At 39.7% G+C, this 25265-nt stretch overlaps 1 protein-coding gene across 4 annotated transcripts in view; it reads left to right on the top strand.

The window, feature by feature from the left end:
* UNC5D (unc-5 netrin receptor D) overlaps nt 1-25265 on the top strand; it is a 287207-nt gene that overhangs the window by 237054 nt on the left and 24888 nt on the right. For all 4 annotated transcript variants that reach the window (XM_084615270.1, XM_084615269.1, XM_084615268.1 and 1 more), the window contains 3 exons: nt 1367-1744; nt 7707-7791; nt 24599-24767. In XM_084615270.1, the coding sequence (XP_084471396.1) occupies nt 1367-1744; nt 7707-7791; nt 24599-24767 (632 nt within the window). The remainder of the gene's footprint in view (nt 1-1366; nt 1745-7706; nt 7792-24598; nt 24768-25265) is intronic.

Here is a 25265-nt window from a genome sequence, read left to right as displayed (position 1 = left end):
TTCCTTTGGGACGTTGCCACGTGATTCTGATTTCTGAGAGCATTGGAAAACGAGAGGAAAGCTGGATGGGTGGTAGTGAAGAGATCAGAAGGAGGATGCCAGTGTGATGAATTCATGCACATTTCTCTAGGAATTATCAAAACAAGGATAAAACCTTGCATCTCAGACTCTGAGTGTTTTCAGACATCTCTTAGCCTCTGAGGCTGGCTTGTTTTAAAGTTTTAACTTGATCTGGCAAGAAGCACAAATCCTTCAATGGACTTTGTACCAGCCGATTCTAGGCACCTGCATATATCCACTTGACTGAGGTTCCATGTGGGCTTGGGATTTTTTTACCTATATCTACCTATATGGAGCTCATTGCAAGATAAGGAACTAGATCAGAAAATATTCTGCTTTAACATTTGTGAAGCCCAACAGAATAATTTTCCAGCATCTGTTCTGATTTTATTCTTTGTTATATTGCCTGGATTGCTTTTCAAAGTTTAACTGCAAACAGAAGAGGGAGACACATTATCTTCTAAGAGCAGGTTTTTTTATTGTCAATATATGAGATGGATATGTTGCAACAAATGATTATTAGATGCCCATGGATATCAAGGGCCGGATCCTCAGCTGATGTGAGTCAGCATTGCTTCACTAAAGCCAAAGGAGTTATACCACATAAGAGTCAGGCGCCCAAAATTTTGTAGTTAATCTATAGATGACTATATTTTATGGACATTGTTTTCCAGACTAGCCACTGAATTAGTACCCTAAAGGAACCTATAATTTGGGCTAAAGTGAATAACAAAAGAATTAGTACAACAGCCTTTGCAAAAAGTATATTGTGCATTTCTAGTACAGCGACTTTCATCTAATGATCTCTGAGCACTTTACAAATGTTAATTAAGCCTCACAACTCTCCTCTTTGGGTAGGAAAATGCTATCCGTTTTTATAGATAGGGAAACCATGGCACGGAAAGGCGAAAGGGGGGATTTTCAAAAGCACTTCACTGACTTATGAGCACAAGCCCAACCAAAAGTTACTAAGGTGCTTTTGAAAATTCCAGTTAAAGTGACTTGCCCAAGGTCATACAACAAATCAGGTGTCCTAGGTTCTATCCCTGATTTTGCAACTAACACGCAGCCCCCTACTTTAACCACTGGGCCACACTCCAGAATTGTAAGGTACAACATAAAATGGAAAGGTGGATAAACAAACTTTTTCCTGTGTGGGTGTGGAACTCCACCTCCCTCCTCTATTTTTCCATTACTCAGATTAAATCCTGGTACGCAGGCATTTTTCTAGGAACCACTGTGCACATAAAAGTTTCCCTTGCATGTAAAATGGTAACTGAGTACTCAATCAATTTCCTTTCATTAGGTAACTCCCTGCTTCTGAACTCATCCATGCAGCCTGATTTGACAGTGAGCAGAACGTACAGCGGACCCATCTGCCTGCAGGACCCCATGGACAAGGAGCTCATGACAGAATCTTCGCTCTTTAATCCCTTGTCAGACATCAAAGTCAAAGTTCAGAGTTCATTCATGGTTTCCCTGGGGGTGACAGAGCGGGCCGAGTATCACGGAAAGGCACATTCTGGAACATTTCCCCATGGGAACAACAGAGGCTTTACGACAATCCATGCCAGGAACAAAACTACATACATTCAGAATCTGTCATCTCTTTCAACAAGAAGTGAGCTGAGAACAACTGGCATTTTTGGCCACCTGGGTGGCCGTTTAGTGATGCCAAACACAGGTAGGTCGATCATTTACTTTTTAAAGCACACAAGACAGATGTGATTTAAACCCTTTTGCTTTATAGCATATGTCATAAATATAAAGGGAAGGGTAAACCCCTTTGAAATCCCTCCTGGCCAGGGGAAAGCTCCTCTCACCTGTAAAGGGTTAAGAAGCTAAAGGTGACCTCGCTGGCACCTGACCAAAATGACCAATGAGGAGACAAGATACTTTACAAAGCTGGGAGGAGGGAGAGAACCAAAGGGTCTGTGTGTCTGTCTGGATGCTGCTCTTGCCAGGGACAGAACAGGAATGGAGTCTTAGAACTTTTAGTAAGTAATCTAGCTCGGTATGTGTTAGATTATGATTTCTTTAAATGGCTGAGAAAAGAATTGTGCTGAATAGAATAACTATTTCTGTCTGTGTATCTTTTTTGTAACTTAAGGTTTTTTGCCTAGAGGGGTTCTCTATGTTTTTGAATCTAATTACCCTGTAAGATATCTTCCATCCTGATTTTACAGGGGGGATTTCTTTATTTCTATTTACTTCTATTTTTATTAAGAGTCTTCTTGTAAAAAACGGAATGCTTTTTCATTGTTCTCAGATCCAAGGGTTTGGGTCTGTGGTCCCCTATGCAAACTGGTGAGGCTTTTTATCCAACATTTCCCAGGAAAGGGGGGGTGCAAGTGTTGGGAGGATTGTTCATTGTTCTTAAGATCCAAGGGTCTGGGTCTGTAGTCACCTAGGCAAATTGGTGAGGCTTTTTACCAAACCTTGTCCAGGAAGTGGGGTGCAAGGTTTTGGGAAGTATTTTGGGGGGAAAGACGCGTCCAAACAGCTCTTCCCCAGTAACCAGTATTAGTTTGGTGGTGGTAGCGGCCAATCCAAGGACGACGGGTGGAATATTTTGTACCTTGGGGAAGTTTTGACCTAAGCTGGTAAAGATAAGCTTAGGAGGTTTTTCATGCAGGTCCCCACATCTGTACCCTAGAGTTCAGAGTGGGGGAGGAACCTTGACAGCATATCATGATATAAAGAAGACAGGAGCTCACTTAGTGGGAAATGTGAAAATTACAGTAATCTTGTTCACCCAGAAGACAGTTGTTACTACCAGATCATTTAATAAGATTACAGCCAGGGCCAAATTCAGGGATAGGGGTTTATTGCATGTTGATAAGTCAGCATTGTGTCTGAGCTGTTATAATCCAACACCTTCTCATGACTCCTCAGTATGAAACTTATGCCAGTGTAGAAGACTCCCTTTTTTTCTTACCGGGTTCTTGATCCCACCATAGATCTCCTGTCAGGAGCTCATTGGTGAATCAGGGTCTTAGATTCCCCTTTCCAATTTGTCCCTCACGGTCTAATTATATCAATGACTGACCCAGTGAACATTGATGGATATCAGGATGATGCGACAGAAAAACCTGTGGGATATCATAATGATGAGAGACCTTTGAGGACAGCCACTGTTCTGAATGAAAACTGCTGTGTGTGGCTACACCTGTTGGGGTCTAATTAGTTTGTTGTTTGTTTTTGGGATTTTCCAAGGTTGTTGTTTTTTCCTTCTAACTTAGCTCTGTTGTGAAAGGACATCTCCAGAGTACATCACTTCCAAGTTAACTGCCAGCTCAGTACTGGGTTGAACATCAGAACTTCGCTTAAAATGGAGGGGCTAAATTTGCATTACTAATAGATGAAGTTTGCTTTGTGACTTTTGAGCTTTGTAACTTAGCGTGAGATTCTCGTCTTAGCTCTGCTTGCTAGTTGCTAAAAGGAAATGAAGTTTTTTTAAACTTGCAGCCACTGTGTGAAACCAAATTAGAATCAAATAAAGGATATTAAGATTGCATCTCTGCAGCCTATTACACTGTGCCAGTGCATTTATGTGGTGCTGACGACACCTTTTGGTATTGTGAAATGGAATGTGTGTCAGAACTGGCCTGATGCCACTCTTTCCAGCTTGGGCACCTTTTGGATTCTAGTGATCCTAGAGTTGAGATTCACTTTTGACTAGAGTTTGATTTCACTTGACAACTTTTGTTCTGTGCATCCAGGCCTGTCTCTTACTGTTTATTTGAATGAAATGGCATTTACAGCCTTCCCCTTCGTATTTCATTGCTGCTTTTAAAAAAAAAGCATCAAAAACATAGTATATTTAGAATAGATTGATAGTAATATGTAATTAAAAGTGATAATATTTAGCCTACAGAAATGCATGATATATTCCAGGCAATTGTTTCTCCATGGAGGATTTGTATGTTCAGGCATGAACATTACAAAGATATCAAGGGAGTGTAGCTATCAAAAGTGATGATGGGCAAAGGAATTCTTATTATGCATCATATTACTTTAAATAATGCTCATCCCACAAAGCAAATAAATTCAAGGTGTATTTGGTCCATGCAATTTACTTTTCCCCCCTCTACCACTAGGCTGAAATAAAATCTTGCAGACAATTGCAAATCACAGTATCATCTCAACGGTTCACTATTTATCTGAAGGTATGCAAGGGTGACATATTGAAAGAATCTAGAATCTATTCTTTCCTCCCTCATTTATGTTGACTTTACAACGGTGTAACTCAATTATGGCCACAGTAGAGTAAGTTCCAGTTTACACCATTGTAAGTAAGAGGAGCATCAAACCATAAGCTGCAATGGCTGTTGTGAATATGAACAAAAAGAAATGAAAATCTCTATAAATCCAGTTTGTTTTTGTAAGTGATTTCTCCATTATGAGTTTCTCCTGATCAAAAGTACCAGCAGATTCAACTTAAAGACAAATGTTTGCCAATGTAGCACTGAGTAAAGGTGCTTAAAGAAACCTTAAACAATAATTGAGCTTTGCAAACTATAACGAGCTTTACAGATGACAAGATTGATAACATGAATAGATATTTAGGTGGATAACCTGGGGACAAAGAAGAATGCACAGATAAGATAATGTAATTTTTAATAATTGGTTTACTGCAACAGCTTTTTGAGAGCTCATTTTAAAGGTTAAGAAAATCGTGCATGCATTTGTTATGCAAAAAAATACTAAATAGAGAACTCAGAACAGGTTGTTCTGTTGTCAGATCAAATAAAAGGCTGTCAGGTAGCAGGTGTTTCCCTCCCCTTGCCCAAATCAAAGCTAATTGCTGGAGTGACATGTCAAAAAAGAGACTTTTCTAGGTCCTAGAGCGTCAAGATATTAGACAAACAATCTACCTTTTTTACTTCATAACTTGGAGCTCCCTTTTTAATGGCACAGATATTCAGCTGCATTCACTCGTTGTGTTCTGATTCCTGTGCTTTTCCTTCTGGGTTGAAAGATGGTAGCGGATCTTTGATTGAGGTGAAGCTGTGATAATTTCAGGCCACCTCTGAGCTCTGTGAGTAAGCTCAGACTCAATTTCCAGCTCTATCTGAGTGACGTTTGACTTTAAGTTTGTGAATGTCAAATACTGTTGTGCACATCCAACAATGTGGTCCTGGCCTTTCAATTTCTTCCTATCCTATAGGAAGGGTGTGTGTATGTGTGTTTCACCAGAACTCACTGTTGTGCAAAGGGGTTCACCCTGAAAAGAGGCGGACATTTTTAAATGCTTCATAACTGGGAAATTTCAAAGCCCAGAAGGCACCTAACCACTATCCACTTTCACTTGTAATTAGCTGCCTACACTGTACTTTGTGCCTTTGAAAATCCACCCCCTTAAACACGTGTGGATTTTCTCAACATCACAAAAGAGCTAACTTCTCTCTATCCCATTCGAATGGAGGAAAATGGTTGCCCTAAAGTGAGCCCTAACTATCAAAGTGTGTGCCTATAACAATACAGGGAGAGCAGTACCTAGGGGATTATGACAAACACGGTGTCTGTCCAGTGTAATGATGGCTGTGCCTCTCTAGTATTGATATTAAAACCTAGTTAATAATGAATCTCATTGACAGGAGGCTCCGAGCAGGGTTTTTTTAATGTGCCTCATTCTTAGCACAAGTAAAAGAGACTATAATGATAACCAGCATGTTACTGAATAATGTTCATAAATTGATAGCACAAATAACTTATTTCATAATGAGTATTGGGCTGCATGACTGTACAGCAGCTCTTGGACTTATAGGAGCGCAGCTCACTCTGCATCGGTAATGTTATTAGAAGGATGCGATCTCTTCACTGAAATTATAATCACCAAGTTGTATGCTTTTCTACTCTAGCATTGGTTCTTCTGATGAAAGAGAGGGTGAGCGCTTCATTATTTGAGGGGGAGGAAGAAACCCTGAGGTTTTATTTTTGCAAAGGATTTTTTTTGTCATGCGTAACCAGCTCATTTCTTATCATAAACAAGAAGATGCATTAAAGAGAAGAACTGTGCTCTGTGGGCTCTTATCTGTTAGCTGATGTAAAAGATTTACTTCAAAGCAATTGCTACAGAGAAAAGAAAGCTCAGGAACTCCACATGAACTGTGGGGCTGGGTTGGGCTGAGCTTCCTTGGCTTTGCAGTGGACTGTATATACCTAGGAAAAAGCTACTGAAGATTTTAAATTTGGATTCTTTCTTTTAAGCTTAATAGCTATACCATCTGACCATACAGGGCATTGCTTTTAAAAATAAAGTCAATGACAGAAGTACATTCCCTAGGGGACTAGATGGCTCTGAGGACTTTTAATGGTATACCGAGTCTTTCACCTTTGTGTGGCTGGAGTTGCATTCAAACCTAGTTCAGAAGTGATTGAAAGTTGTTTGAATCTGATGGCTGTGTTAAATAAGTTAGTGGCTTTATTATGTCCCCACTAGGAAATGGGTTTGAGACCACCCTCACAACTGGAACTAAACAGAACCTTTGCTGGCAGTCTCAGCAAAGAGGCAAAGGTCTGAATGAGCCCAGGAGACTGAAATCCTCTCATTTCCATAAAGGAGTCCCTCCTGTGCAGGTGGCATTGATGGCAGAGTGGGCAAGAAGTGTTTCTGTATCTAGGGATGAAGAGAGGAGTTCAGTCATCATGCATCCTACATCAGTGGTTCTCTAACTTATTTTTTCACGGACCACTCGAAAATTGCTGAGGGTCTCAGCGGACCACTTAATGATCTATCCAAATGTTGTTTGTACTGTTAGCTAACTATTGTAAGAGCTTTGGATAAAAGCACTGTATTTAAAAAAAAACCTTAACAATAATTAAAATTTTTTGTTCTATAAATAAAAGCACACAAGTCATATTTTAATATCCGTAGTCTTACCTTTCTAATGCAATGGATGTGCCCTCTCTCCCCTGCTGTGGCAGCCCCCGAGCTGGGGCTGGGAAGGAGAGCTGTCTCTCCCCAGCAGCTGCAGTCCTGGAGCTAGGGGAAGTCCCATGTTTCTCTGGCCGCTGCAGCCCTTCACATCCCAAATTCCCCCCACCCCCTCTTCTCATCCCACTGCCCTCTCCCCAAGGCCACAACCTCACCTTACATGTGCATCTTCTCCAGGGTCCAGGCACCTAATTAGTGGAGCCATGCCTGTGTGGCTCCACTAATTAGGTGGGTGGCCCTTCATCCTCTCACCTTAGAGGAAAATATCCACAGACCACCTGAATGGAGCTTGTGGGCCACGGACCACAGTTTGAGAACCTCTGTCCTACAACACTCACTGGTGCAAAAATTCCTCAAAGTCTGCTCTTTCAAAACATAAAGTCTGCTCTTTCCTGCATATGATGGCAGGACGCCTGCTCCCTGTTTGTATAAAGCCTAGCCAAGTGAGGACCTGATCCTGATAGGGGCCTTTGGGAAATACTGTAGTACAAACAAACCATTTTAATAAGATGTATTTCCTTAATTTGATAATGGCACATCCTGTACTACCATTTTCAAACAGGCTTTTTGCTAGGGTAGTATACATTTCAAGGGGCTATATATCATTCAGAAGCAATTTGTGAGGTTTTTCTTTACATCCAAAATATTTACAGAAGCTTTGAATTTGGGAAGTCCAACAATAACCTCTAAACTTGTTCTGTTGTAGGAGTCAGTTTGCTGATACCGCATGGAGCTATCCCCGAAGAGAGCTCATGGGAAATGTTTCTTACCATCTGTCAAGGGGAGTCCAGGTGAGAAACCAATAAAAATCACATGGCAATACCATTCCCTCCCCCCCCCCAAAAAAGCGCATAATCCCAGCAAATACTTTTCTGATCGCCATCGTACCAATTATTGGATTATGTGGGCCTCATTCCACCATCTTTTACCCTGCTATAACTATTGACTTCATAGGAATTACTAGGGTAAGCAATAGCGTATGCTACCACTCTGAAAACACATTCAGTTACGAGAACTCTGTTGAAGGACTAGATAACTCAGGGGAACTGGGTTTCTAGTAAGAAATCTTGAACTTCTAGGTTATCAGTCTGACTCTTCCCATTGCTGATGAATAGTTATCACCATCCTATGGAGATTCGGTGGCCTATGTGAAATGAATGAATGGTTCTCATTCAAGTTCTTAGTGCATAGATAGTCCAGTTCCTAACTTATAGATAACTCTGTTCTAGAAGTCACTGTCAGAGTCTGCTCCCTTGTTGGCTGTCTGTGATGACATACTGTCACGCTGTCCCAGCAAGAATTGAGTGGACCATGGAAACTGAACTGTTCTTTGACCATTAGAAGTGTGGTCCTTCTGCGCTGCATTTGGCAGGGTGTTTGAAGTGCTTTTGCCCTGCATTATTTCCCTTTTGTGGATAAATAAAGGATTTGGTTCTCCCAGGCTTTCAGTCCAGCACCATTACAATCACTTTAAAGAATTAGAAACAGAAGGAAAAGGAAAGTTGTTACTAGGCTTTTGGTAAGTCCAGACAGCTGTTTTTTGTACAGTTGTATCATACATATATCCTGCCATTTTCTCTGCGACATAAAATGTACCTAGCTACTCTTTTGGACCTTTTCATAAACGAGGTGGCCATTCGAAATGGGGGAGGGTCTGAATTCTGCTATCACTTACACTAGGAGTAACTATATTGTAACCAGTGGAGTTTCTCCAGATCTACATCAGTGTGAAAGTAGAATTTGACCAAGGGTCTCTTACCTCAGATTAGTTTTCCCCCTTTGTTATGAAGGAAAACAGCCAGAGAAACAGATGGTTTTAGCAGATTTTGATAGCTGTTCCCAAAAAAGCATTTTCTGTTTCCCAGTGGCTTTAACTTTTCACACAACGTGGGTTATAAAGAATCACAGTGCTCTACCAGTCAGAACTTAGCAGAACCTAGAAAATAACTTCTGCCAGACTTAGCACTGCACATCTACAAAATCCATCGGGCTCTGAAAAACAACTGTCTGGAAACTTTGTTCTCAAACCAGGAGACTCAGTAGAGTTACAAAGTGAAATTTTACTTAATAGGGTCTAGTAACTGAAGTGAGCACACTTAGGTCACAAATGTAGCATATTGTCGCAATGCTAGTACAAGGATTTGAGGGGAGGCAAGTTTGAAGTGGGTAGGGTGCTAGCCCTACCTCTCAACTGTCACTAATTACAAGATAATCCTTCATTTTTAGAGCCCAAATTTATTTTACCTCAAATGCAAAATTGTGAAACAAAATAATATCAGGTCTATGTCAGGAACCCAGTTTACAGTATTGACTTTCTACGTGATGTTTATTCCAAGTCAAATAATCCTGCTACTGCATTATTTTTCTTGTGTGGTTCCTTTTGGGTCCTTGTCCCTCAGCTGAGTCTCAGCAGGGTAATTCTTGAGGGAATATCTGTGACTTGAAGGGACTTGGCAGACCTTAGGTACTGCACTAGTCTTAGGGTGCTTTGCATGTTTCATCCCAGGTTCTCAAACATTCATTAGTTAAAGCTTTTTAGTAAGGCAGATGAGTTTACACGCATTCAAAAGGTGGACAAATTATGATGGAAAGATAAGACCAAACGTGTCTACTAATTTGAGGTGCCCAACTTAATAAATGTAGGATATGTGGGTGCTCAGCACCTCCAAATATCAGGATTGAGGAGTTTTAGATTGGGTACCCAGAATGAAAGCACTTTTGAAAACTTGTTCCTAAATATCTTGCCTAAAATCATAATGGTGGAAGAGAGATGGGGTGGGGGTGGGAAAAACACCCACACCCATCCCTGACTCTAAGTTACTCTCTAATCTTTAGACAATACTCAGGGCCTTCTGGACTTTCAACAGCGCTAAGTGTTATCTAACTGCTAGACACTTCCTACCTTTAGTGCCACCACTGTTGCACATGAGAGTTATTTTCCTTTCCACATATTTCCATTTGAGTGTATTTGATATGCACATGAGAAACTGGCATGTTAGTGGGTTGTTTTCTTCCCCTTTTTCTGTATATATTGACTTAGAGTTACTCTAGCTTCTTGGGTAAATATAACTTGTCACTTAGTTTCCCCGGTGATGTATTTACTCAAGAGAGTTTGTCACAAGAATTCTGGTTAATATATACTACTGAGGTGTATTTTTCTAAATTAAGCAAACTTGATTTTATCATTAAATAATGTTAAGATTAAAGATAAAAATCAGTAAGCCCAGGACACTTAAAATCTTAAATTCAGCCTTTTGCTCCTACTACTAAGCCACAGTATGTATCATTTAAGGGTTTGTTTGCACTTCTGCTGAGTATAACTTTCCTTTTTCTCCTACTGTTTACACTGAGATTCTTTATCTTGTGATCCTGACAAATCTCTGGCTAAGCAGTGTCAGCCTAGTACTTGGATATGAGATCTCTAAGGTACTGTAGGGAACAGTGTTGGCAGTTTAGGTTTTTATACCTGCTCAAGTCACCTATGCCTCACTTTCCTCTCTGAATTAGTGTAGAAACAATGCCCTGACATGTTGCTAGATAAAGCTTTGCTGTTGTAGCAGGGCTTACCTTTCAAAGAAGACTAACAGCAAAGGTCCTTGCCATTTATAGCCATTAAAGATATTATGGCAACTTCTTGCAACGATTGGGATGTTAACCCAGCATCCTGCCTGATTTAAAACCTGTGTAATTACATCCTACTGACTAACTTTCCCTTTCAGTTTCAAGTGTATATAGTATTGTGTGCTCACTGTCCTAAGACTGTTTCGTAGAGTTTGTCTATGCTGCTGAGTAGCAATTGTGTTCCACTCCAGCAATGACTACGTTTCAGCGATGAGTGCAGTGGTTCCTATAGATCCCTTTTACATTTACCTCTCTTGAACTAGTGGTGAGAGTGCTAAGTCCTTTGAGATTGCACTTCCCTTTTGCTTTTCATCCAACAAAGTATTATTTTTAAAACTGAATAGTTTTGAGATTAAAAAGCAGAAAGGACCGGTGTGATCACTGAGTCTGGCCTTCTGTATAACACTGACCATAGGACTTCCATGAATTAATTCCAATTTGACCTAGAAAACATATTTTAGAAAAAAAATAAAAAAAATAAAAAAAATCCACTCTTGATTTAAACATTTAGAGAACAGACTTTTCAGATGAATGGTCCTAATTTTCCCAGTTCAGCACATGTGGACCCAGATCCTCAACTGGTGTTAATTGGCATAGGGGATCTGACCCATGTACTCTAGAGCACAACTGGTTAATTCCAGAGTAGCTTGATGCTGTTTATACTTCATCATGTAATTTTCTGACTTGTTTTCATATTTTATCATCTGGTCCATTACCATTAAGAGCAAATTCTGTTTTCTCAGTCTGTGTTACCAAGAACTGTTCTGAAACCCAACCCCCCTTCAATCTTTGCCTGAGGCCTCCAACAAATTTCTCTGCTTTAGTTCAGTAGGTGTGAGGATTGCATTGATTAGTCTTTCCATCACTACCACTGTACAAGATGCAGTGGGACATTCCAAACAACATTCTTACAGTGTAATTAAATAAGCTCCCACTTATTGCATGTTTCTTTAGCTTCCTTCAACTGTGCTTTCATAATTTAAGTTCCAAACTGAGCTGAACAGACAGGTTGCAGTAATAATTTAGGTGGTGAATTTCAAGCCCTCTTTTTTTTGAGGGAGAGGGGAATGCACCCCCTGGAAAGAGGGGCCAGAAGCAGGCTTATGTACCTCTCAAGCCCTATTTTTAACACTTGAATAGTGGTCCAAGACTGGCCAATTCGTAGAGGTTTGTCGCCGTGAAGCATTAGTGGAGATGGAGAAGGCTCTTGTGTCCAAGGAAAGGAGTACTCAGTCCCAGATTCCTAAACAAAGTCATTCTTCTCTTTGTGTGGGGTGATAGACCCTTTATATTGAATATAGGTACAGGAAAAGTGGGCAATATTTCAAAAAAGAAGTGATATAAAAAAAGAAAACTATTGCATATAAAGTTAAATATTTGGTTACAAGAGCTTAGGTAGCTAAATAATTGCAGGTGTTTTTCTTTAAAAGCCAAGAGAAAGAGCTGTCATGAATTTTAAAGTCTGGGGATATTTTCTGAAACCCTTTTCTGCTTTTCTCTGATATCTGAACTCCTTTGTGAGAACTTTTATATTCCATCCGCATCTGCTGCCATAGTATTTTGATCATTTTCAATGAAAGATTAAGATACGTGAAGAGAAGGAGGAAAAAAACAGCTGTTTCATCTGCAAGGATTCTGCAGAAGTGAATTAAAATGGGTTAATTAAATACAAGTAGCAGATTTTGCCTGCTGTTTTATTTTTGTGGGCAGAAACAGGGGTGGTGAGAACCGGACCAGAAAATTACCATAGGGAGATTTTTCTTTTTCATTTTTTTTTTAATGCAATCCTATAAAATGAAACAAATGCAAACACTGATTTATTTTTCCATTATAATACAGGCAGTGTTTCCTTTTTGAATAATTGGGACAGCAGTGATACAGCCATCTTAGCTTTGCTGGAATAAAACAGACTAGTTTAGCAGCCGCAGCATCCTGTACTGATATGCAGGAAACCTGATTCCCTTTTGTTGCCCGAGTTTCTTGTTTCCCATGGCAGAAGGAGCTGTAATCTCTGCAGAGTTAATACTGAGTTACAGTTCTGTATCACTTTACTGACCATATGCATTAAGTAGCCACCTCTTGAGTGAAAGTCATCAGCCATGTGGACAACTCACTATACAGAAGTGGATGAAAGGTTAAATTATGGGTTCAAGTTAAGGATGTTTGTTCCCTTTTCCTTACAAAAGGACTGCTCTGTGTAATCATTTGTGATTCAATAGCAGTTCTAGGAAAGTTTCATCCAAAAGACTAAGGAGTACTTGTGGCACCTTAGAGACTAACCAATTTATTTGAGCATCAGCTTTCGTGAGCTACAGCTCACTGCATCCAATGAAGTGAGCTGTAGCTCACGAAAGCTTATGCTCAAATAAATTGGTTAGTCTCTAAGGTGCCACAAGTACTCCTTTTTCTTTTTGCGAATACAGACTAACATGGCTGTTACTCTGAAACCCATCCAAAAGACTGTCCACCCTCCCTGGTTTTCAGATATCACAGTCTAATTTGTTGTCTACGTTAGGTGAATGAACAGATGCATCTACCTCTTAAGAATGAGGGGCTGCATTAGCTCTTTAATGTGGTTCCAAGAAGCCATCTGGGGCAGGGGTCATGTCATCTTATGCATTGATTAAGGCAGAGTTTGTTCAGTATAATGGACTACTCATCATTACTATCACCTCCTTCTGTCAGTCCCTGTGGGGAGAAGGTAGACATTAAAAGACATTCTGAATCAGGCCTGGATCTTTTCCCCTGCTCTGTTTCCATTGCTATCATTTAAAAAACAAAACCACAATTTTTTGCCCCATCATCTGTGCAATATACAAATTCTTATCACAAATCATCTGTGTCAGTGGTGAATTGGAGTCATACAATCCTCTGGAACGTGGGTCTTGTGCTAAATCTAGAAGAAGAAGAAATCCACATCTTAAAATGTTCCAGAGTCTTGAAGCACAGTACTCCTGGCCAAATCAGCCATGGAACCGGTGATCTCTCTAAAAGGAGTCCAAGCCAAAGGTATGATGATCTCAAATATTTTGTCTGTCACGTAGAGCCTCAAGGATGGGGCTGGCTGCTGGGGCTTTATAACGTATGCATTGAAGGGCTCCCTGAGAGGAAAGAAATAGACAAGCTTGCTCTCAAAACACCATACTTCCTTTGATGCTGGCAAAATGCACTGGATATTGATTTCTTAGAAAGTAACAAAAACCCTGTTGATTCAGGCCCTAGCGAGAATTAAAGGGAAACATCTCTTGCCTCCTTGCTTAATTTTCTCTCTTTAAACCTGCTTAAGCCGCTAACACTGAGCAGGAGCCATACTGTTTAAAAAAAAAAAAGCTAGCAATCTGGTGGCTTTTGCTCCCTGAACCAAAAAGCCACCTCACTGGAGTTACCCACACACAGCTGGGAACTGTGGCTGGTTGGAGTTAGTGCAGCTAGGAATATGTTGTTTGCCTGACAGTGCTGGGGATTTATTATCTCAGCCCACTACTGATTTCTCCTAGTGAAATAAGTTAATAGGCACATGGAGACAGGGATGACACAGGAAATCTGGATTCAATGCCAGCTCTGTCACCGATTCTCTTTATGGCCTTGGACAAGTCACTTAGTTGTCCCGTGCCTCAGTTTCTCGTTGGTAATATAGGCTACATCTACAGTTACACCTAGGTGACTGGCATGCAGGTGTGAGCATCCTCACTGCAAAGCCATATCTGCATAAGTACGTCCTCACTGCTTCCCGCCTGAGTATGGCTGGGAGACAGCCAGTGGTTCTTTGTGCTGAGATGCTTTAGGATTCTTTCCCAGGCAATTGTATCAATGGCTGGGGGAATTGTGGGAAGCGCATTGGAGGACTATCAGCACATGAGTGATTTTTCCCTGCATCTTCACTACAGTGCAGGCGGATTCCAGTCCAAGTTACAGTGGAGCCTGGGCTTTAACAAACCCCCTCCCCCTGTCCAGCAGGATCAGTTAACCTGGGCTTTAGGGACCTCCAAACCTGGGTCAGAGGCTTTGCTGTGTGGATTTCAGGGAGGAGGGGGTGTTATGATTAAAACGGAGGTAAGAGCCCAGTTTCACTGTGCAGTGTAGACATACCCTTGGAAATAATGAATCCTTTCTCCTATTCTTTGTCTGTCTTGTCCATTTAGACTTTAAGTTGTTTGGGGCAGGGACTGCCTCCTACTGGGATCCTAACAGAATAGGGGGTCTGGTTAGGGTTGCCAACTGTGACTGAAGCTATTCTGGGAGATTCCCACCCCCCCCCCCAACATGATGTAATGTCATTTTCTTAAAATATCCTATTAAAATCTCCTGCATTGCTTTCAATATTCACTAGGAGATCTATGCTGATTCTGGGAGACTCCAGGCCAACCCTGGAGGCTTGGCAACCCTAGGTCCAGTCTCAGGTGGCACCTCTTCGTACTACTGCAATACAAATAATAAATTATCTGCATTCAGAAGCAAAAGACTGATCTATACAGACTACTTGTTTCTCCATGCAAAGAGTTTGCACACACTTAAAGGAGAAATAATAGATCTATTAGGAGCAGCATAAGTTTCCTTTACCCTTACTTTTGGGAATAGCCAGTGATGTGCCAGAGTCCTCATCATCAGTAATGTTTAAGGATTGGAAGTGAATCTGTAGGACTGGAAAGCCAGATGTAGTGGGGTAGTCTGGATCATAAGGAATAACAGGATTTCTTAGCAGATAATGAAATTTGGCAGTGCTGTGAGTATTTTTGGCAAGAGACTGATGGAAATCCAGGACCCAGGTTTTTTTAAGGGGCGGTTTCAGTGGGGAATGGGATTTCAAAGTGTTTTTTGACTACTTTATATGATAGGTTCACTCTTACTGAGGGGTTTACACAACAACCTCTAAGCCCCTCTCAAAAAAGAAGCAAGATGAGCATGTTAGGTCACAAAATGCTAAACAGTACTTCATTAGTAGTGACAGCAGCTCCATACATCAGAGCACGGAAATGATTTAAGAACCCCTTATCCACTGTAAGATTTTGACTAAAAATTGTGCTTGATTTCACAGCAGCTGATTCCTGAACCCCACACACACTCTTCACAGCTGTTCATGCAGAGGGGTTGGGGGGAGAGGAGAGTTTGTGTGGTCCTCTTGTCTCTCACATACTAATACTCCAAAACAACCTGCTGCCAACAACAAGCCCAGAGAGATTTTAAAGAAAAATAAATAAAAATTACATGCTGGAATTCAATTAGTTTGGTGGGGAGGGGAGGAGAGAGAAGTTTGCCAGCTGTGTGTCCTCCAGCACTGCACTTTCAGTAGTCAATACCATCTCTTACTGGGGTTCAGAAAGAATAGGACAACTGCTGTAATAAAAACACTCAAAACGCTAATGGTTTTTGCATAGCCTTGACAATTTGGCATTCAAGCTTTTGCTTCTTGTGGCAGAACCACAATGCTGTGAATAAAAACAATTAAAAGGGAGTGGGAAGACTAAAAACTGAAACTAATGAATACAGTTATTCAGCTCTGTTGAGGGACTGAGTGTGACATGCCATGCAAAACCAATCCACTCATTCACCAAGACTAACATCCTACCTGCAGAAGTGGCCAATGCCTGACATGCATGGGGAAAATGACATGCAGGAGCGAATCTTTTGTGATAATTTCACAACCTGAAGCATGAGACTTCAAACTCTCAGCATAGTGAAAGGAGTGGGATCTACTGGTTATAGGGGGGCCCTTCAGGACTTCTGTGCTCTAGTCTCAGCTCTGCGACAGATTCACTTTTGAAGAGTTGGGCAAATGTGCTATACCTCCCCATTTCTATGACTTACTTCATGTGTGTAAAGTACTATGAGATGCTAGCTGGAAGGTCCTATCAAAGTACAAAATATTGTTAGCCTACAATTATCCAGATTAGAGTAATAGAAAGTTACTCAACTCAGAATATAGGCCAAATGCAAACAATAGGGCTAACCCAATTATTACTGGGGCAGATTCTGCCCCCAAGTGTTCAAATCTTGTCTGGTCACAATTTTCTTAGGTTTCTCTCTTTTTATTTTTAAACAAACTTTATCCCTCTGTCAGTCCAAATTGCTATAATTTTAACAGTGTATTTTAATACCACACTGATTGTAATATGAAAGTGATGAGAATAGCCCAAATGAGTCTTAATTAAAGATGCAGCTGAAAAGATAACCATGGCTTGTGTTCACGAAGAGGTTTGAATAACATGAATCTTCCTTCACTAAGGGGAAAACCACAGGTTCACAAATCCGATTGCATTTTGAAAAGGGGCTCCACATAGTGTAATTAGGCCTTATTAGTGTGCATCCTTTCGTTTATTGCCAGTTCTTCTGGAAGAAATAGCAAGTCCTATTAAGGTGATTTATCATAAACATCATTTCGACTCCAGTTAATTGCAGCATAGTTAAAGTAGTAAATGTAAGAACTTCTCACCTGTTGAACCAGAACTCTGTGCTTCAAAAGACTGCTGAGTGACATGGGACCCAGTAACTACTGCATTATCTTAGTTGTAGCAAATACAAAATGGTGCTCATTTAAATTGTCATTTCCTCAAACGAGGTGGCTGGTTCCACATTGAAAACAGGGCACATAAATGAATATCATGGTGTGTGCTCAGATTAGAGATGGATGTATCACATACAAATATAAGGAGGAAATAGGATCACTCACTACACAGTACTGGAGTTTTGAGACATTCCTTTCCTGGCAGGGCAGTGGACTTGTGTTTTAAGTGTTCATAGAATTCTCCCAACAAAGCAGGAAACATTTGACAGGAGTCTGTGGCACGGGGCTGTGTATACACAAGTCTAGTGGCCCATACCTGAATTGCCCACCTTTCTCGAACAATGCTCAGTCTGACTCTAAAGACACTTGGAGGAGAAAATGTATGTATCTGTCTATATTAGGTACTGGTATAGTTTCCATTACCATATTATCTGAGTATATCTGGCCTGTATCACTTAAAATAAAATACCCTGTACAGGTCAGGTCAGCTCCTTAGATTGTGAACTCAGAGCAGGGGCCACTGTTTCTTAAATGTTTGGAAAATTATTAGCAAGTTGTGAGTGCTACCATAAGTAGTAATATACTTAAATACATTTTTACGTGTTTGAAAAAGTGTAAATTAAACTATTGGTGCTAAAGCTGCACTGTTTCCAGAAACACCACCCACATACATCCTTATAGATATCCCAGACTGGAGTAGAATGAATTCAAATGAGGTCAGAGTATGAAGGTAGAGGAGGAAAGGAGCTGATTGAAAAGATTAGAAGAAAAGTGGCGGAGGGAAAATTCCAGGATTCAAGGTTCTATTTGCCTATTTCTCTCTCTGACATTCTGGTTTGATTGCATTCCAACAGAAATGTGATGATTCCATGATAATCAAATGCAGAAACCCACACTGCATGAAAAACTGAATGTATTTCAGATATTCATTGAATTGTTACTTCCTAACCTCCATGTAAGGTATGGACACTGCTTTTCACTGTGTATATAAACTGGCCATTTCAAAATTGATTTGCATGTAGTTTTTAAGCATCTAATTTGTTAAATCAATCAATTCTCCATAAATGTGTGAGAAGACAGATTAATTCAGATTTAGATATAATATGTAACATGCAATATTTCTGTTGACTTGTGTTAATGTAGAACTTTACACTAACTGGGCAAAATTCCTCACCCCCACCACACTGATTGCCCCAAAAACAATAAATCATCACATTTCTGTTGTAAAGGAAACTGTGCATGTGACTGCATATTGCATATATTTTGCTGTTTGTTGAACTTGTCAAAATATTCATTTTTAAATGGATATTTTTAAATAATTCATTGACATCCTTTTTTTTTTTTTTAAACCAGTTCTGTTGTTTATATTTAACGGCTTGTGTGTGTGTATATATTTATTTATTTATTTATTTATGTGTCTGAAGTAACACGAAAGTTAGCATTCCTGTCACCCAGAGACTAGATTACCATGGGAAATCCAGATTCAAGGCACAGATCTTGGCCCTCCATGTACAGAGCTGGAGCTCTTTGGCTTCCTTTCTCTAGGCACTATGGTTCATTCAGAGCCAAGATGCCGTCAGCTCTGTTACCTTTACATATCACATTGATTGCTGGTCTGTTTTTAGCCAGTAGCAATCAAATAGAAAAACAGGAGTTCTCAAGCGTAATGCCTCTCCTCTCCTCCTCCACTAACATACCCTGCATCCAACCACACTGAGTTAAAGCAAAGAACCTGCTAGGGCTTGACAGTGCGCACGTCTTTAGCACCACTCCCATCTTTCTGGTTTCAATGCCTTTGCAATGTGTAAGGGGAGAAGAACATCTGGCCTGTAGCCCCTGCTGATGATCTGCCTTCCCACTAGAAGATACGTGTGCAGCCACTTCTACAGCCAACATAAACCATGCTTTTAATGGGCACCAATTCTTCTCTTGGAAGCTAAATCCTCTCCATAACATCCTCACACTGACTTCAAGCCTACAAGCCAAAATCCATTTCAAGATCCAGATCTCCCAGCTCTGTAGCTTGGAGATTGAAATACAGGCTATTAGTTTTTGTAATAGGAAATCTTAAAAACTGTTTCCCCCCAACACACACACACACACATACCCTGTGGGCAATAATTCAAAACATGGCAGCATCAGAGTCAGTGAGAGAGCACTAGGATGGCAGTCACAGGGGATGGGCCGCAAACAAGCAGGCAGAAGTACTGGGAATGACTTGGCTGATTGTACTCACTGGGGTGAATGCTTGGACAATGTAGCTAGGCTTGAAAGGATTAGATTTTTCAGTAAATGTCAGTTAACGTTGATTTCACCAAAAACACATTAACTGATGAAAAAATATTTCCTTCAATAATAATCAAAATGTACAGATAGGTGAAGTAAAAAGTTACTTTAGTATGTAATAGTGTTTGTATATTTTGGCATGTGATATTGGCAGATATCCTTATATCAAAGTAGTTTGTTTAAACTGTTATAGAAGTAACTTTCCATATTGCAGTGTCAACTATTAAATCATTATTAACTGACCTCCCCATAATTTCTCGCAATTGTGAAAGTTAAATAGATTAAAAATAAAAAAATTCTTAAGACGTAATTTGGTGCAATGGTGAAAATTACATCAATAAAAATGAAAATATACTTAAAATAAACATTATCAATTGAAATGATTAAAAAAAAGAAATCAATTTCTGCCAAGTCTAAATGTAGCCACTGAGGAAGGCATGCTGGTAAAATAAAATTAAAGGCCAGATCCTCAGCTGTGCTCAATGTCTTTTTCAGGTTGTAAAGAATGTGATAATCACACACCATTGGCTTATTTATGTAGAGTTATTGCAGGGCCTGGAAGATCAGTGGCAAAAAATTACTGTTAAATTTCTCTCTGGGATATCTATGGTTGCTTCCTCTGTAGGTGGGATTTGGGAGTCTACCCACTCCTGGGAGTCATCTTTTCCTTCAACTGTATTTCTTAGGGCCAATTTCTGCCTCACTTCTGATCTGCTTGTGTGTCTGTGCCATTAGAATATGGTGTTCTGTATCAAGACAGTATTTAGCATATTAAAATTACCTTTATACTGCGGATAGGCATGTGGTTCCAAAAGCTGGGCTAGAAAGGTGATCAGACCAGCATTAATCTACCCTACAGCTGTGTTAGAATAAGAGGAAAATATTATGCTGCAGTTATGTACCACAGCATAGAAAGAGATAGAAGAACCACAGGTTTCTTTATTTATGCATTAATATGAGCAGAAACACATTGTGCAATGTTTGAAGACTTGGGAAATGTTGTCCAGTGTAGTGGGCGGAGCCAGGCATTGTGAGTGAGGACTCCAAAGTTCTCTCTTGCTCTACCACAATTAGGCCACAATTCATCATTTCTCTTCACCATGCATAGTTGTTTACAGCAGTGCAGACTGGGTGGTAAGATGCTACCAGGTGGGACTAGTAGCACAGTGAACTAACTTTTAATCATTGCCTGGAACCCAGGGTCAACGTTTATACCAATGCAATCAGACTGTTAGCATCAGATTTTGGGTGCCTCTGTTTTTGATGCCCAGTATGAAACACTTTTTTGCTTGATTTCCAGAGGTGCTGAGCTCCGAATGACTTTATTTGGAGTTCTGGGTGCACAGCGCCCCTGGAAAATCAGTGTCGGTACTGGGAAATCAAAACCCGAACCACCCAAAAGTTGAGGCCACCTCTTTCCATTTGAGTCTTAACCTCTCTGTGCCTTCTGTAAAATGGGAAGGAATAACATTTGCCTCATAAGGACTTTGTGAACACTGAATGACGCTTCACAAAGTATTGGATTTCCTCTGGCACCTATCATATGAAGATTACATAGTGTTAATATGAAATCGACAAAATGCAAGTTCATTTCTTTGCCCTAGTAGTTGCTGCTTTGTTTTTTTGTTTTTGTTTTTTAAGTTTCACAGAACTGAGCCCTTATTTTGTAGGGATGTATAAAATTAAAAAATTGTTCCATTTTCAGCAAAAAGATATTCCTTTATTTTTAGAAAGGAAATGACATTTTTCAAATTTTGAAATTTTAGTTTGATGATCAAATTTGATCTTAAAATATGGAAATTCCAAATTTGTAATTGAGATGCCTCCCCCCCCCAAAAAAAACCCACAACCAAAAATCCACCATTTCCTCTGAACTGTGCAAAAGGCAGAATATTGTAAAATAAAATAGCCATTTTTTCATGTAGTTTCACAGAGAATAATTTCCTATTTGTGCAGAGCTCCATTGCCTATTTCTCTTTCCTTCACTGGAAATCTGTGAAGCTCTTGATTTTGATGGATTTGGAAGGATTAGATCTGGTTACTGATTTGTTTACTGTGCACCCAAGGGAATTTTAAATACCTGCATCTTGTAATGTTTCCCTTCCCTGCCTTGCTTAATAAATAGCCCTGAAATGCATCAGATTCCTATAATACCTTGCCAGTTATTATAGAAAAGACTCCTGCTATTTGCAGTAAGTGTGAAAGTTCATCTAATTAGTTGATTTCAGTTCATTTGGCATTAAATAATTCCCAGAATTCCCATGTTTGTACAATATGTGCAACGGGGGAAATGACTCTCTGAAAGCAATTAAATTGCTTGTTTCAGAAGAGCTTGTCATTGGTCATTCACACACATCCCTACTATTACTCAGTCAACAATTACACTGAGCCACAGTGACCATGGAAGGCTGCCAGGGACTATTATTGAGGCTATTCTGTTTCAGTGACACGTTACTTCTTCGGGGGGGAGGGGGGGGGGAGTTTTAGGCCACAGGTGCATTGTCCCAGTCTATTTCACATCATCCTCCGGACAGACGTCTTCCTTTCTTTTTGTGAGAGTGTTTTGTTTTCTTCTTGACACTTAAAAAATGTGACTTATTGGGAATCCTCACCAGTAGCGTGACTAAAACTCTCGATTCACAGCCCCTGAGGGTAAATGTAGTGTTGTTTGCGGCTTAACCTATACTTTGTTCCCACTATGGGAGATGAATTGTCCAACTTTGTGCTGGAGGTAACTTTGGCAAACTCCCTCCTCTCTTCCCCTGCCCCCCATGCACCTGTATTTTGTGCATTTGTCAGCAGCATCCATTTGGCACAGAGGGCAGGAGTTGAAGGACGTGTGCCTGTGTGAGTGAGATAGGAGAGAGATGCACCTACCAAGTTAAATAACTAGGGTTTAACTCACTCTCTGGAAATATGGTATTGTTATCACTTCCTGCAGCAGCATCAAAATGGAGATAAGGAGATAAAATGCACCAGTCGTTCCTGAGTTACAGCAGAGAAGGGAGTAATAATTGAACAACTTACCCAAAATAAATAAATAGCAGTTTGTCTTGAGGGTTTCTAATAATTCCAAGACCATTTCTATGAATTTGCAAGAAACTCAGTGCATCTTTTATGAAAGTTGTTTATGAATGAAGTTTTGTGCTGTAGAGAGGGGTTTCTACACGGTACTCTCAGGTTTATTTATTTCTCTCTGTTTAAATCAGATGTGATTGGTAAAGGGTAGCATTGCTTGCTGCTTGATTTCATTTATTTAATTTTTCAAATGCTTTCTTTATTACTTGGAAAATAAATAAATTGAAATATTTGAGAAAATACTTATTTACTTTCATAGTAGTGAATTATTTGTGAACCATTCATGATTCTTGAAAAAATGTAGTAATCACAAGCATAATTAAAGTACTTTAGATGAATACATTTTGAGACTCTGGGTTGTTTCTGAACCATTCATTTGGAATACTTGCTATGACGTTAATCCAGCAAAACCCTTAAGCATATGCTTATTTTTAAATTCAGTGGGACTACTGACATATGGAACATTAAGCTTGTGCTTAAATGCTTTACTGAAGCTGGGCCTATTTGTGTTGTGTTATTGGTGATCAAAGCCACTTGGTGGTGGTGGGTTTCTGCTCCCTGGTTGGATGACAGACTTTATACAGAGGAGAATGGCAGACGTACCGAATTATGCGCTTCTTGCTTGACTTTTTAGATAAACAAATGTAACGATTTCTCAACTCTGGGGATTCGTGAACAATTATTATTATGACTCTTGTAACAGCAGAGCAGAATCAGCCTATTTATTTGTGAATATATTTATATACCCAGTTTTTTTCCATTTAGGCTTGATCCTTCAAACACTTGAGCACATATCTAAGTTTATTCATGTGAGTAGTCTAATTGACATTACTTAGGTTGTCAACTGTTTGGGGGCAGGGACCCTCCTTTTGTTCTGTGTTTGTACAGTGGTCATTGACCAGGGCTCCTGTGTGCTTCAATGATATAAATAATAATAAAAATCATGAGTAAGGTTATGCACATGCCAATTCTTTCCTGACTTATGTCTGTGCAGCGTCACTGTCTTCAGTTCAATAGGCAGATTTTGGCCAGCAGTTATGATAACATTAGTAATAAAAACACAATCCACAAGTTTCAGAGTAGCAGCCGTGTTAGTCTGTATTCGCAAAAATAAAAGGAGGACTTGTGGCACCTTAGAGACTAACAAATTTATTGATGATAAGCTTTCGTGAGCTACAGTTTTTTCCACTGAATGCATCTGATGAAGTGAGCTGTAGCTCACGAAAGCTTATGCTCAATAAATTTGTTAGTCTCTAAGGTGCCACAAGTCCTCCTTTTCTTTTTACAATCCACAAGGTTGAGACATGGACCCAAAATATAGTCCTCAGATAAAATAAAGACAGGGCATAACATTTAAACAATATCATTTTTGTCTAAAAATTGTATTGGACCCTTTCTATCACTTCAATGTCATTGTTTTGCATATGTGTTTACAATACAGAAAGTGAGGGAAAATTGATTTGTGTGGGATGGAGGTTAAATTTAGCTCTGAATGGATGAGCAGGGAAAGAGATTCGTATCAGATACTGTAAATTTATAACTTAATGTCTGCTATCTCTCTATTACCTATTTTGTTCTATTGGCAGAATATAAATGTGTTCTCAAACCAGGGAAATCATACTCAATCTGAGAAAATTTGAGAGAGGCTGTATTTTTACACCATAATTTGTTTATCTTTACTACTATGAAAATATTGTTGATGACAAGAAAAGAATTAGATGGTGATATTGCCAGCTGGTGCATAAAATAGGCCTTACTTACATAGAGTAATATTAATGTTGTATTTGATTTATTCAAATAGAAAAGTACTTAAAGAAACAAAATCCTGAACTGACCAGTGGAGGATAGCTTATATGTGACCTAATAAGTGTCTTTCATATCCAGCTTCAGATTCTATACTGAAATTAGCACAGCAGTTGGCTTTCCATTTTGTCTGTGTGGCAGATGGATGAGGCACTCAGATTTTGGCTACAAGTATTTTAAATATTTGTGTATTGCAGTTAACAGAAATCAATTCCATTTTGATAAAAAAAATGCTAGAAAAGTTTTCATTCCTTTTAAAAAATACTTTGAGATTTTTTTTTCCTTCTAATATTTATTGACACATGAAGTCTACAGCCAGAAGGCACAGAAGTTCTTCTTGGTCCAGAAGTCACATGTGGCCCTCTAGATGTGACTGTCACCACTCCTTTTGCCTTGACTATACCGCATTGCGCAGAAGTAAATTCTGAACATTGGAATATTCACTTGAAAAAAAGAACACAACAAGGAAAATGGGAGGTAAGTTTAAACTGCCCCTTTCCAAAGGCCCTACTGGCGCCAAAAATATAAGATACAACCATCCAGGCTGAACTTAGAGCTAGTCAAATGGGGATGGTGGGAAGAGATGAATCCAGATGTTTTTAAAATCATTTTCCCCCCACTGCAATTCAAAACTGATGAAAAATGTCACTGCATTTTATGATCTTGTCCCTGTCATATGATTTAGGTTTAGCTTAAGTGAGCTGTAGCTCATGAAAGCTTATGCTCAAATAAATTTTAGTCTCCAAGGTGCCACAAGTACTCCTCTTCTTATGACAGGTAAAGTTTTGCCCAACTGTTGTTTGCTGTTTCTAAGCCATTAAGAAATTCAAGTAGGTCTAAACTCTGCTAGGAGACCCACCCATAGCTAAACCTGACCAGCTGGGCAAAACTTTACCATGATGGAAAGAAAGGTAAGGAATTCCTTAAGAACCAAAGCATGAAGTTTAATATTTTTACATTTCTAGACTAGTCTTC

This window comes from Lepidochelys olivacea, assembly GCF_965140295.1.
Source record: "Lepidochelys olivacea isolate rLepOli2 genome assembly, chromosome: 26".
In the NCBI taxonomy this organism is placed as follows: Eukaryota; Metazoa; Chordata; order Testudines; family Cheloniidae; genus Lepidochelys; species Lepidochelys olivacea.
Note: the sequence above shows the minus strand (reverse complement) of the source record. Positions and strands in the feature narration are given on the sequence as shown.